Source organism: Oryzias melastigma, linkage group LG2 (assembly GCF_002922805.2).
Source record: "Oryzias melastigma strain HK-1 linkage group LG2, ASM292280v2, whole genome shotgun sequence".
In the NCBI taxonomy this organism is placed as follows: Eukaryota; Metazoa; Chordata; class Actinopteri; order Beloniformes; family Adrianichthyidae; genus Oryzias; species Oryzias melastigma.
Window position 1 is genome coordinate 3,736,255 of NC_050513.1, and position 13,349 is coordinate 3,749,603.

Here is a 13,349-nt window from a genome sequence, read left to right on the forward strand (position 1 = left end):
GCTTGGGACTGACACAATGAGACCCTGGCTTGGGCCCCCTCGTGGCATTTTTTAATGCCACATTTATTTCAACATTTATTTATTTATTTAAACTTTTATTTATTTATTGCGACTTTTAAATAATTAATGACACATTTATTTATGTATTTCATATTAAATTTATTTATTTCAATTTGGCTCTTTTAACCTACACGGGACAATGAAATAAATAAATATGTCATTAAATGTTTAAATGTTCCATTTTAATATTTTATTGCCAAATTTATTTCAACATTTATTTATTTATTTATTTAGTGCCACTTTTAAATAATTGACACATTTATTTATTTATTTAATGGTGTATATATTTATTTCATTTTAGCTCTTTCCAGACTCCATATCTGTGTTGTATCCACATATAATTGACAATTCAGTGCATTCTTATTAAAATTAGAGGTATGCCAAAATATTGATATTACGATATATCACAATATTTAGTCCTGCAATGGATTCTTGATGGGTTCTCACCAAGTATCGATCTTGTATTTTCGTTTGAAGAGGCTGTAACATGGTATATTCATCATCCTTTGGTGAGATGTTCCTTTGGAGGTAGATAGGGGGCGCGCCTTGCAAGACTGGTTGTTGTGTGCACCATTATGTCTGGTAACTACTTGAATTATTAAATTTTTGTTCTGTTGTTTACAACAATTCTGCACTAAGTCGTGGCACTGCTGTTCGTGTTTACTATTGTCAACACTGAATTTTACAGATAATTCCAATTCAACTGGTGTCAATGCTTATCAAAGACATAGTATCACAGATTTGCACAAAAGTGTCTTATTATTTGTTGCATAAAATAAGACAAGTTGTTTATTATGACTGAGTTAAAGCTAAAAAATAAATGGGGATATATTTTCCCAAAAAATGTGTTCTTCTATATATTGTGAGTTATTAGAAAAGATTTTTATCAATTATCGCAGTATCGCGATATTATCGATATCGTGAGGCATGTATTGTGTATCGCATCATATTGTGAGGTAAGTTGTGATTCCCAACCCTAATTAAAACATACACTCACTGGCCACTTTATTAGGCCCGTTTGTTCTGCTGCTCATTAACACAAATTTCTGATCAGCCAATCACATGGCAGCAACTCAATGCATCTAGTCGTGTAGAGATGATCAAGATGATCTGCTGCAGTTCAAACCAATCATCAGAATGGAGAAGAAAAGTGAGTGAAGTGAATGTGGAGTGGTTGTTGATGATAGTCAGGCTGGTCTAAGAATTTCAGAAACTGATGATCTACTGGGATTTTCACCCAAAACCATAAAAACATCTCTAGGATTTACAGAGAATGGTCAGGAAAAGAGAAAATATCTAGAGAGCAGCAGTTCTGTGAACAGAAATGCCTTGTTGATGTCAGAGGAGAATATATATATATATATATATATATATATATATTTATATATATTCCAATCTCAAGTTGTGATCTTGTGACCATTTACCACGTTCACCATTGTTGTGGTATACTTGCCCGGTAATGGGGCTGTAACCTCCAAACTGGAGGAGTGGCTACAGCAGATCCCTGGAAAGACCTCAAACATCTCAGTCCAGAAAAGTTTGTTATTTAAGTTTTGTCATTTGTGCTTAATTTTTTTATATGTCAAACCACTAAGCAGAAAAAAAAGTTGAATTTACTGTCTGAAATTCTGTAGAAATATTCCTTGAATTTGTGTTTTAATTTACCGTCAGTCAAATAAAAGACTCTAAACATGGTTTTCTTTTGGTAAATTACACCAAAGTGGCCAAAGCTTTGAACAAATGCAGTTTCAAATGATTGAAAATGATTTAGAGTTATGTGTTTTGTACATTTATGACAATAGCAAGCTCAACTTGTTCTAAATGGTTCGAGTTTTTTTATATTAATAGATTTAACTAAAATGTTGTTTATATCTGAGAGTTAAAAGGGAAAAAAATAATGGTGGCAGACCAAAATCCTTAAAACATCATGTTTGGCTGCATTGGATTTTTAATTGAAGTAAAGCTGCTGCAACAGGAGATTTTTGACACGGTGGGTTTTATTTTGAAATGAACTAGAGTGTGCTGCTGTCAAAACTAAAAGAAGCTACAACTGTTATATACATATAAACATGGTTGTAATTTTGTTATTGCAATTTTTAAGTTACATTTATCATGTTTAATTGTCATAAAGAAACAATATTGATCATTTCTTAACGGTAAGTGAGACTTTGTGACTCTCGTTGGGTTTTAGTCTGTGAGAAACTAGAGCAAATGGCTCTCGTCGTGTTTAGGGTTGCAGACCTCTGTCCTAAAACAAGAACATCAGTCTGAAACAGTGAAGAACTCATCTCTGTAGTGTCCTCTCCCGGTATAATGCTACACAGAAACCTGCTTCACGGTTTCATGTCAGAAAGATTAGCATCATTGTGCTAACTAACGAGGTCTTTAGAGTAACACGAACTACAAAACATTGAATGCACACAAACATCTACATTACAAGGTGATTGATTTTTTTTATGTCAGTTTAAGACTGAGACTACGATTCATGTCAGGCTGATACAAAAACTCCAGTGGACAACGTTACAGCCGTATCAAAAACCGCCCACAATCATTACTGCGTGACTTTACAAACGTAATTTGAACATGCGGAATACACACTTTACCTTCAGGAATTTTGTTTAATTTGAGGAACTGAAGAGCACCGATAACATCCATCTTGTTTGTTTTAAATTAGCCCGCCCGAAACGTTGTCTTTATACGCATGCGCCTGTACAGACTTTCTTCTGATGATGAAACCTTTGATCACTATCGCCATCTACGGGTTTGGAGTGCATCCAGTCAGTCAATGCGAATTTATTCTCCTCGTTCTGACCAAACTCAACTTTCTTCCACATCTATTTTCTATTTTACATTTTACAAGCGCTGAAAGTAGGAAACGCAGGACACGAATTACGGAAATGGTCGTGGTTTTTAATCCGTTTAAAGGGAAACTGGTGGATCACGCATTTTGTCAGCAGCTGGTATGACCCATAGATAGTATGGTGTGACCATTATATATTAAGTCTATGGGTATGACTGACGGTCCCATACTGCCGCCTCTCGGCAAAGCATGGTACTACCTTGCCTTGACCAAAGGGCGGCATGTTTGGTTCTGAGAAGATGGGGTCAGGGGGCTGAAAACATGTACGTCTGCGCCACAAAGTAAGAATTAAAGTGAATTACTTGTAAAGGTACTTTTAAATTGCTTCTAAAATAAATCTTAATATTCTTGAAAACTGTTTGAAGTAGCTGAGTATAACTGGCCAGTTTACCCTTAGAAAATAGTACACAAATAGTACATTTTATTTTAACAGTATACTTGAGTATTTAGCAAGAACACCTTGGACAGTGGTGTACAAAGTATACTTACTAAATCCTTCTTCAGACCAAATTGGAACATAATAAGTTTACAATATAGGTAGTAGCCTATACAAAAAGTAAACTTCAAGCGCCTCACTTTTTACATAGATGCTATGGTGTTAGAGCCATATAGATTTACTTTTGAGGATAAATACGATTTTAGTTTTATTTTGGAAGAAATGATGAAGAAATAAGACTATCTATGTGTAGTTATTTATATTTGGATTTAATTTGCTCCTCACCACAATTGGCACCCACATGTAGCAAGGTGAGCCCATTTAACTTGACTTGGAAGTCAGGAAGATGAGGAGGAAAAGGTTTTTTCATAATCGAAAGAAATAGCAAACAGAACAACAAAGACACTGACCGTTTTTTGTTACAGGAAGCCAACCACAGAATCATTTTGAAAATAAATTGTTTTTATTTTACAAGATGAAATCCGCGAGTACTTCATTTTTTGTTTGCGAGTCAGAACCACTCTCCTCCCTGGAACAGCCAATTAAATAGACCACTTTTTACTGAGGGTATATATTTAAAGGATACAAATTCTACCAAATTATAGTTTAATTTGTTGTATGGTATCATTCCAGGATGTTTTGATGACATTTTAAATCTTTTTGCCTTAATTTGATTCTCACTGGTTGGATATGATCATAGGCTACAAACCTTTCAGAAATCAAGCCATGAAGTTTCAAGATTTTTCTATAATTATTGAGAAACTCCACAACTTGGCAGCCTTCAAAAAATACTGTAACATTAAAATGTTGTGATCCTCTTTAAAAAAACTACCAACAGTAAATATTTTGGGGGGGATTGAATATTTCAGATATGAATCTGACATGTAATGCTATGTGGATGGAATGAGTCTCTCATATGTCAGGTTTTATAAAAAAAAAAAAAAAAATGAACTTGATCCCCGCAGTATTTTAATGAAAGACTAATACGCTGGCATCTAAAAGCAGCTGCAACAATAAACATTTTACCACCAAGAAGGCAAGAATACTAAGCAGAACAATACAAGTTCAAATCTCATTACAATGTACAATTGTAATGATAATGAATGATTCTGATTCTGGAAAGGTAGAAATAGAGCAAATCCAACCGGACATAGAGAGAGTAGAAAGTATCAAATACATATAGGAAAAGATAACATGAAGAGGACAAAAAGAACAGCATGTCCCAGAATGAAGGTGGAGGCTTTAGTGGATGTGGCTAATCTACACTCCCTGTCTATTCTCTCTGCATTTGTTCAGAATTAGATTTGAATGAAGTCATTGATTTGTGTGCCTGAGTGTTTGAAAAACCTTCATGCAAAACTCACCAATCCACACCCTAATATTCAAACAATCCCTGTGACATGGGGTTGGTCTGTAGTTATCAGGTGGAGATGTATCCACCAAGCTCGGCCTACCGAGTGCTGGCTCATGCAAAAGGCAGGAGACCACACCAGATGTAAGAGACATTTATCAACTCTACAATTAATTAATGGAAAAGAATCAAATAAAAGTGTTGTAAAAAACTTAAAAGGGAAAATATCTTTGGGAGATGAAGAAGACTCCATTCTCTGCTGTGGGGCAGAGACATTCTAAACAGTAACAGGATTAAAGCATGACCCGGACACATCACCAACATCATAAAAGATGATGCTGGTGGAGAGATGTTTGCACTAATATCTGATCAAATTAGCCACTGAACACATGTCATGAAGCCATTTGATCTAAAGTTACTACATAGGACCCAGAAAAAATAGTTTCTTGTTGCACATTTGAAGCTGTGCATTCTTGTCAAGTACCTTCGAGAAGAATCTTAGAGACGCTTCTACTGGACTGAAATTGTCAGGATCTAGGTGTGGACACAAACGCAGAAGCAGGTTGTTCGCAGAAGAATATTGTTTATTCCTTTTTCTTTCTTTTGTTAAGTCTTTAAGAGGCTGGAAGGCTCGTGGTACTCGAGACGGCACATAAGACAATCTGGCAACAAGTGGAGGCGAACACGCAGCTTTTAAACTGAAACCATACAATCAAACACAGGTGCACCCATTAGGAGACCAAAAGAACCAGGTGGAAAAGGAAAGGAATCAACACACCTGAAACAAGAGGATGTGAAAACAAAGATAAAACAGAAACACGACTAAACCCAGCCCCAAACCCTACAGAAATGAAGGCAATGAAAGTCAGCTTCCAAACTCTCCAATAAGCTGGAAAGGGACTTGCAACACATCAGCAATTAACTCCAGGACCAAAAACCCCCTGGAGGATCATTGCAAAAAACAGCAGCAAAAGATCGACCTCCTGACTGAGACCAACACCAACCTGAGGGCAACTCTTCAGGAACTCCAAACCAGAGTTCAGGATCCTGAAGAGTTATCTAGTGAGTTAATGAGTAAAGCTCAGGAAAATCTCTCATCCAGGAGAACAGTGATGCGTAGAAAGAAGTTCAGAGGGTCCAAACCACCTCAGGAACAGCAGCTAAAGGAGGAGAGGGGTCGCCTCCAAACTGCAGGAGACAAACACTCAATGACACCACTGCCTACATTTTGTTGGGTGGGATTGTTCAGAGGGTCCAATGCGCTTTTTACATTCAGAGTCTTGGGACGTTTATAAAGTGGTGCTTAAACATATACACAGCAACAAATGTATGTAGATTAAGCACAACAATATCCTAAGAAAATTATTTTTTTTTTTGAAATACAGAGACGTAATAATCAAATTATGCTAATGTCCCTATTACATTGTCTTTAATGTTTTTTTCGTTATTGTAGGAGATTAACTCAATATTACACTTTTACATGATAGTATTTAAATATCACAAGTTGACTTTAAAAGTCAAAGTACTCTCAGAGCACAACTCTGAGAAAATAAAGGTAAAGAAGATGCAGTCTAACTCATTTCTACCACCAAAGAATGGGATTTGGTTCAATCTTTTCCTGCAATAATTAGTTTCTCATAAAGCCAAAACTGTCCATGTTTTGATGAATGAAAACAGAGTAAAGTCATGAACAGGAAGAATGTCATCAAAGGCTTTTCTGTCTTCTGGCTGACCCGCCCTCCTACCATTGCATTCATTCACTTTCATCACTGTTCAAACAACCAGGTCAAAACAATCAAGTATTTAAATACATAAAATGTTGGATAAAATAGTCTCATTTGGTGCCAAAGATGACCCAGGACTTTCATTACTAAACTTGACAGTAAAATAAGACCTGAAGGTACTTTTACTGAGACTAAGTGGACTAGCTCCATCTTCAGCCGTCAACAGCAGTCTGTCAGCTCAGCAGACACTCTCATGTTTCCATACAATGCTTAAAGACAAAAAGGACTTGTTGAGTCTGGTGTCATGTCTAAAGATCAGAGTACAAAGTCCTCCCTTCATGGTCCTCCCAGGTAACACAAGGTTGTGGTTTATAGGCAAACCTGGTCACATCCAGTTCAGGTTTACTGTAGTACCACTTGTCAAGAAGCTGGTCCACCTGTTCTTGCTTGGTTATGCCGTGGAGTCTCTCTTCCTCATCCTCCCAGTCTTCTCTAAGGACAGGAATGAAGGGAGGATGTGGGAGATGAAGTATGGTGTCCTCCCGCATGTCCTCGAAAAACTGCACTACACACTTACGGGCAAAGTCCCGAGCGTGCAAAACACAGGTTTCATCAAAGAGCCGCTGCTCCACATCCAGATAATTGCTCCAGTAGCGGGTCTGCAGGAACTTGGCGTGGTCATCAAAGCAGGGCTTCACCAGCCGTCCCAGCGCTCCCATTAAGATAAGGAACAGGAGGATGGACCAACCCACTGCCTAGGCAGGACAAAGAAGGACAGCAACACTGAGCCAATGTCATGCAAAGACAGGTTGGCTCAGGAGGAAATATGTTTTCATATGTGTGGAGTAGGGCTGCACAAAACAAGGAAAACTTGTGACGTGTGATATTAGTGATCAATATTGCGATTACAACTTGACTTGCGATACATGAACAAGAAACATATTAAAACATTATGTCCATTTACCTGCAAGTGTTTTGTTCAAATAAAAGTCAACATAATTTAACCTCCAAATGACCCACGTCTACATAAGAGCTGGGCGTCTAACATAAAAGGGCTCCATCTGATTGGTCAAATGTGTACACACTGGGCATGTGGGGCGTGTTCAAGAAGAAGAGGGGTTCTATTAATGAAACATGCTTTCAGCATATGGTGTTCACACTGAACTATTGCTACCCAATACTAGTGCACAGACCTACTGTACAGTTGGAAGAGGCTTAGTGTGGAATGTCAAAGCTGTACAATTCTCATGAATCTTGCTCCAGGCTTTTTCTTTCACAGCTCTATGAAAGACTTGGTGTCATATGTTTCCAGGCAGACACAATCCGCAATTAATATTTTCTCCTTCATGAACACTTTTTAAACTTGGTTCTTCCGTGTAAGGACGCAATCCATACATCACCACCAAATCTGAGTCCCTGACTGGTCAACTGGTTTAACCTTTGACACAAGGTCAATCGCTGCCTGCTTTGTACGTAGAGCCTGAAACTGACTTAAACTTGCGTAGAGACGCATAAACGTTTCATTGGAAGTGATCTCTAGACCATACGAGTCAGGTGGGAATGTAGCATTAGGGTTGTGTGTAAATGACACCGAAGGCCAATAAATCTACAAAAAAGGACCAAACGCAGAGGAAATTATACATTTACATAACTTAGCCCTTTAACACATGAGATGTCATTGTTAAAGTTCTTCTACTTACCATAACTTTTCAATCATTAACACGATCATTCAAGCAGCAGATTCTGAAGCAGAGAAAAGCGGCTTGTACCTCTTTTCTCTGGAACTATCGTGTTATTGATTCAAAAGTTACAGTGTGTTAAAGTGTGTGTTATTTAAGCATCGCCGACAACATCTCATGTTAAAGCTAAAAGAACTTACCTGTGAATAGCACCGAACATAACGAGAGACAGCTTTACGGAAAGAGCTGTTCCTGAAAATAACATCCTCTTTGCAGGGCACTTTAGCCATAATTTTGATCATATCCAGCCCAGTGTTGTTTGGTGCTCCTAACAAAAGACACATCAAAGTCACAACTTAAGTAACGGTGTAAATTAGCCTAAAGTTGTGTGCTCGGCGTGTTTTAAATACCTGAGAAAAGTGCAGGGTCCACACTCACACTGAAAGCACAGATGAAGATTTTTCCATCCAACAAAGTGACCAAGATCCACACCATTGGTGCCAGCAGTGCCCTCTGAATCATGGCGGAGAACAGATATCTGTAGGAAGACGTTCAACAAATGGAAGTCACAGAAACAGCAGCAGTCAGATTCATTCATTCTCCAGTTCTGATTGAGTCAAAAGCTAAAATCTAGCAGCATTTCTTGGAATATTTCATTGTTGTGGGATTCCTTCCAACTCGTGAATTTAACATGTAAATGTCATTAGATACGTGTCAAAGTCAAGGGTCGGGGCCAGTTCTGGCCCTATTGATAATTAAAAATTGATATTATTACCAGTCTGATGTTATTTTGTGACCATTTTGAACCATCACAACAAATATGGAGGCTGAGAGATCCAATAGAAATACTTTAGGCTTTCACATCACAAGGGTGTCATCATCCTCTCCTTTCCTCTCACTCCAAACAGACATTAACATGACCAGACAAATAACTAATACCAGAGTAAAACAGCCAGACAACAGAACACATTGACAAAACACACAATTAAACCCTGATCCGCCCTGACAGGCAGAGGGAACGATATCCCATAATTCTCTCTAGTGCCAGCTCCGACAGCAGGCCCAATGTGTCTGTGACCATCACTACAAAATTAATTACAAATCCCATCATGCAGCACGTCAGCTGCCTTGCTGAACGCCAGTGTTGCCAGAATAGGTGATTTCCTGCTGGAGTGGGCGGATTTGATTCAAAATTTATGACCAAAAATAGCTTTGACAGTAAAACAGCTGCACTTTTTGGTTCACTAATAAACAAACAATCGGTCATTTGTTTATACATTTAGAAAAGTTCATGGGGTGTTTTTTGCTGTTGGTGTTGCACAAAATTAGGAAAACTCCAAATATTTTTGAAGTAACTCATTCATTCATCTTCCAGACCGCTTCTTCCCTTTCGGGGTTGCGGGGGTGCCGGAGCCTATCCCGGCTACTGAAGGGCGAAGGCGGGGTTCACCCTGGACAGGTCTCCAGTCTGTCTCAGGGCCTCAATCACACACACATCCACTCTCACATTCATACCTAGGGGCAATTTAGAGTCACCAACTAACCTATGAAGCATGTTTTTGGACGGTGGGAGGAAGCCGGAGTCCCAAAACCCAAACATGCACGGGGAGAACATGCAAACTCCACACAGAAAGGTCCCAGCCGGGCGTTGAACCGGGGCCTTCTCGCTGTGAGGCGAGAGCGCTAACCACTGCGCCACCGTGCAGCTCTTTTTGGAGTAACTTCCAGTGAAAAGTTATTTGATTTAGTTTAAGTTAAGGTTTAAATTAATTTATTCTGGAATAATATTCCTGTCTCTTTTGACTCATATTTATGTTTAAAAAGTTACTTTTAACAATTTAGTTTTCTATGTGTTGAATAAGTGTTTCTCCTGTTCAGCCTGTGACCTATTGTTTGTTTGGGATTTTGGCCCCCTGTGCGATTGAGTCTGATCACCTTTGGTTTAGAGCATCCTGCAGTGTCTTCACAGACAAGAGGGAACACCCTCCCCAGAAATGAGCCATAGTTTTCAGTGCATTAAAAAGCTGCATTTTGAGTATCATATTTTTTAGCCTATAAGTCACTTTGGAGTATAAGTCACAACAGCCACAAAAAAAGCATGATAGAGAGGAAAAGAATCATATTTTAGTTGCACTTTTGAGAGAAATGTATATAGAATAGGTAAGAATAATACACTGAATATATCCACATTCACAACCGTAACACATTGGTACTAATTTGGCTTCATGAAACATAGGAGGAATCTAGTAGATCTATTAATGAAACAGGAACAAGTAATAAGATAGCCGTGACACAAAGAACATGATCAACAAGTCAATTAAACTATTTATGTCACTTCAACTCCATTGAATTCTTCATCCTCTGTGATCATTTAGAACAACTCTGTCAAGCCCGGCGTCAGACTGAGCGACGCTTCTTCTTCTGCGCTGCTATCAGTAGCAAATACTAGCGCACACAAACACACACCTACAGTGCCCTCTAGTGGTTGTTGCTATTATTTTTAATCAAACATATGTCACACTCACTGACTGTATAATCACTGGACGTACCAACCCCTCCCCTCTCATGAACCAAACAGGAAGCACCTGCTGGTTCCAGGAAGGCCAAAGTCCTATAAACTTCTATAGAGAAACAGTTATTTCTCAGTCATTTTATTTGTATTGAGTAAGCATTCTTGCTCTGACATATTCTTTATAATCGTAATTTAGTTTAAACATGTTTTTGCTCTTTTGAAAGTTATTCAAGGTATAAACTGACCAATCAAATGCCCCAATAAAAGCATGTGGTGCCTGCTGGCCCCGCCTCCAATGTTTGATTGACAGATTCTCCAGAACCACTTTCCATGGAAGGGGTGTGGACGGTAAACAAGCTCCCTCATGCTTGCCGACAGTAGTTCCTCTAAAAACGTGATCAGTCACTGTCGACGGGTTTCAAAATGACGGCAGACGAACAGGAAACCACGGTGACCAGCTCAAGGCGCTTTCTATGGGTGACATCAACACCTTGATATGTCCAGTGCAATAATATATGTCTATGGTCACATCTGAGCACAAGACACACCTGCAGCCAAACTGTGCAAAAAATGCAACTTACACAGTGAAATTAATATGATTAAAAATTAACGTGCACAAATAAACACATACTCAATAAATCTAGTTAAAGTGCATCCTGGGAGAGACAGATTTCTTGTTTGATTGAAGGAGATAAATACTTTTTTTCTGCACATCATTCAAATACGTTCTTAAGTTTTTTTTAATATTTCAACTCACTCCAGTGATCTTTTGATCTATTCGATTGATTTTATTTTTCTTCTCAGTGGTCTTTTAATCACAATGATGCCGTTTTTAGCCAACATCAAAAAGCGGTGTTGTTCTTGAGGACATAGTTTCTGCAGAGCAGCAGAAGTTCATTAGAAATTCACCTGTGAGTTTTAGCCCCCCCCCCCCACCACCATCGCTGAGAGCTGGGAGCATGAAGCTTACGGTCCTCCCAGTGTATTTCTTATGCCACATATACGATCTTTTCCCAACTGCATTTTTACATGTTCCTGATTCACAACAGCATGAGTAAAGAAACACTTAAAAATGTAATTTTGAGCTTAATTTATTTGATGTCATCCATCATCAGAAAAATTCCACTAGAACATGTAATTGTTGTGGGAGCCAGAGCTGTCTCAAAGGTTCAAAGAAAAGGCAGGAGAGACTCAGAGAGTGAATCTTATTGGTTAAGGATTGGCTCTAAGCTTCCCAGGGGGCATGTCACTCTCACATCCTCTTCAGCTGCTGGGGCCTAGTACAAGAACAATACCGGCATACCTGGCCTGTTCACTACCGTCCGTGGATGATGACAGATAAGGACCAGCCTGACAGCTTCACAGTGAGATAAAACAGCTGTGACTCCTACGTACTGTAAGGATCTGATTCAGCTGCATTCTTAAAATCCACTGTTGCGAATCCTTTTGGTTCACGTTTGCACAAAAAGACCTTTGTTGAAACTCTTACTTGACAACAGCAGGATTCTTTGGTCTGTTTCCTGCAGGCCTCATCCACTCATCCATCATGACCCCCGTATGCCGATTGACCAGCACTCCCAAAAAGAAGAAAATGATAGGCGGAACAATCATCACTCCGAGGGAATAGAGTTTGTTGTACTGTGGGAGGCACGGGCAGTTAAAGTCAAAACTGGTGTAGAGCTTGACGCTGACCAGAGCCAGGATGATGCAGATCCCATTGGAGATGGACTCAGAGTTTGACTGGAAGTACTGCAGGACCAGCTTCAGACGGTCCATGACTCTGAGTCACGCTGGGGTTCACTCTGGGATGGATTGACATAAACAAAGCTTTTCAAAGAATTGGTTTGTGTTTTACTGTCCTTACCTAAAAGTAGTACACTTGAAGTTTATTTAATTAACTTTACTTGAGTATAAGTATAGCAAGTCTACTATGTAGCATGTTCTTAGAGTGTAGGAAGTATACTTCTATAGACTTAATTGGAAAATTTTAAGCTTACAATATATTGATAGCATATAAACCTTAAGTACACTGCCTCCTTAATAGTACTGATATACTAGTAGTACATTCAAATAGTCTACCTTTTGCTAAAGGAGTAAACAAAGAGTTCCATGTTTCACTGACCTGAGATGAAAAGTAAAAAACAAAGGTGCGATTAGGCTTCCCTCTGAGCGTTTGTATTTATAGTTCCAGAGAACACACAGCAGTGATCCTGGAGAAGAGAGAACATGAAAACACCTGAGCAGGTGTCAGAGCAGCGTGGACACACCCAGTCTGCTGAACACACGGCAGGTAAGAGGAGGCGGAGCGACCTGCAACGCTATTGTTCCTAAACAGTATCCCCAGCTGATGGACTGCTCATGTAAGAGTCAGTCTTCACATGGGTATACTGCTGGGCGATAGAAAAGTATCCCGCCATTTCTCATCAATCGTTTTTATTTGTTTATATTTATTGCTGAACTTTTTTGCAAAAATGCATTTCCTACTAAGAAACTTAAAACTGTTGTGCACTTTAAAAAACGTCTTTCTTATTTGTAACTATTCAGTTACATGTTACTAGAAAAAATAAAGTCAGAGAAAAGTAATGCCATCTTTATCCATTTTTTCAGAGAATAACTTAATATATACTTTATTTTAATATATCTTGATATGTATCGTTATTGAGAAATAAAATAATTTATATCATAACATACAATTTTCTCCATATTTTCCAGCACTACATAGCTATA

At 38.6% G+C, this 13,349-nt stretch overlaps 2 protein-coding genes across 3 annotated transcripts in view; both read right to left on the reverse strand.

Annotated features, from left to right (window-relative positions):
• LOC112159937 (condensin-2 complex subunit D3) overlaps nt 1–2,776 on the reverse strand; it is a gene marked incomplete in the record, with an annotated part of 30,109 nt that extends 27,333 nt beyond the window's left edge. Inside the window, 1 exon segment of the mRNA XM_024294199.2 lies at nt 2,664–2,776. Within this exon segment, the coding sequence (XP_024149967.2) occupies nt 2,664–2,715 (52 nt within the window).
• A 2,025-nt stretch (nt 2,777–4,801) lies between these two features.
• On the reverse strand, nt 4,802–12,861 carry calhm3 (calcium homeostasis modulator 3). Of its 2 annotated transcripts, XM_036215375.1 has the most exons (6): nt 12,745–12,861; nt 12,112–12,424; nt 8,521–8,648; nt 8,311–8,438; nt 7,009–7,186; nt 6,745–6,923 (listed from the first exon to the last, which is right to left on the reverse strand). In XM_036215375.1, the coding sequence occupies exons 2-6, from the start codon at nt 12,396–12,398 to the stop codon at nt 6,883–6,885; spliced, it is 762 nt and encodes a 253-aa protein (XP_036071268.1). In that variant the 5' UTR covers nt 12,399–12,424; nt 12,745–12,861; the 3' UTR covers nt 6,745–6,882. The 2 variants fall into 2 exon arrangements, with proteins under 2 accessions (XP_024150327.1, XP_036071268.1); XM_024294559.2 differs by having other exon boundaries at nt 4,802–7,186.
• Between the last annotated feature and the right edge of the window lie 488 nt (nt 12,862–13,349).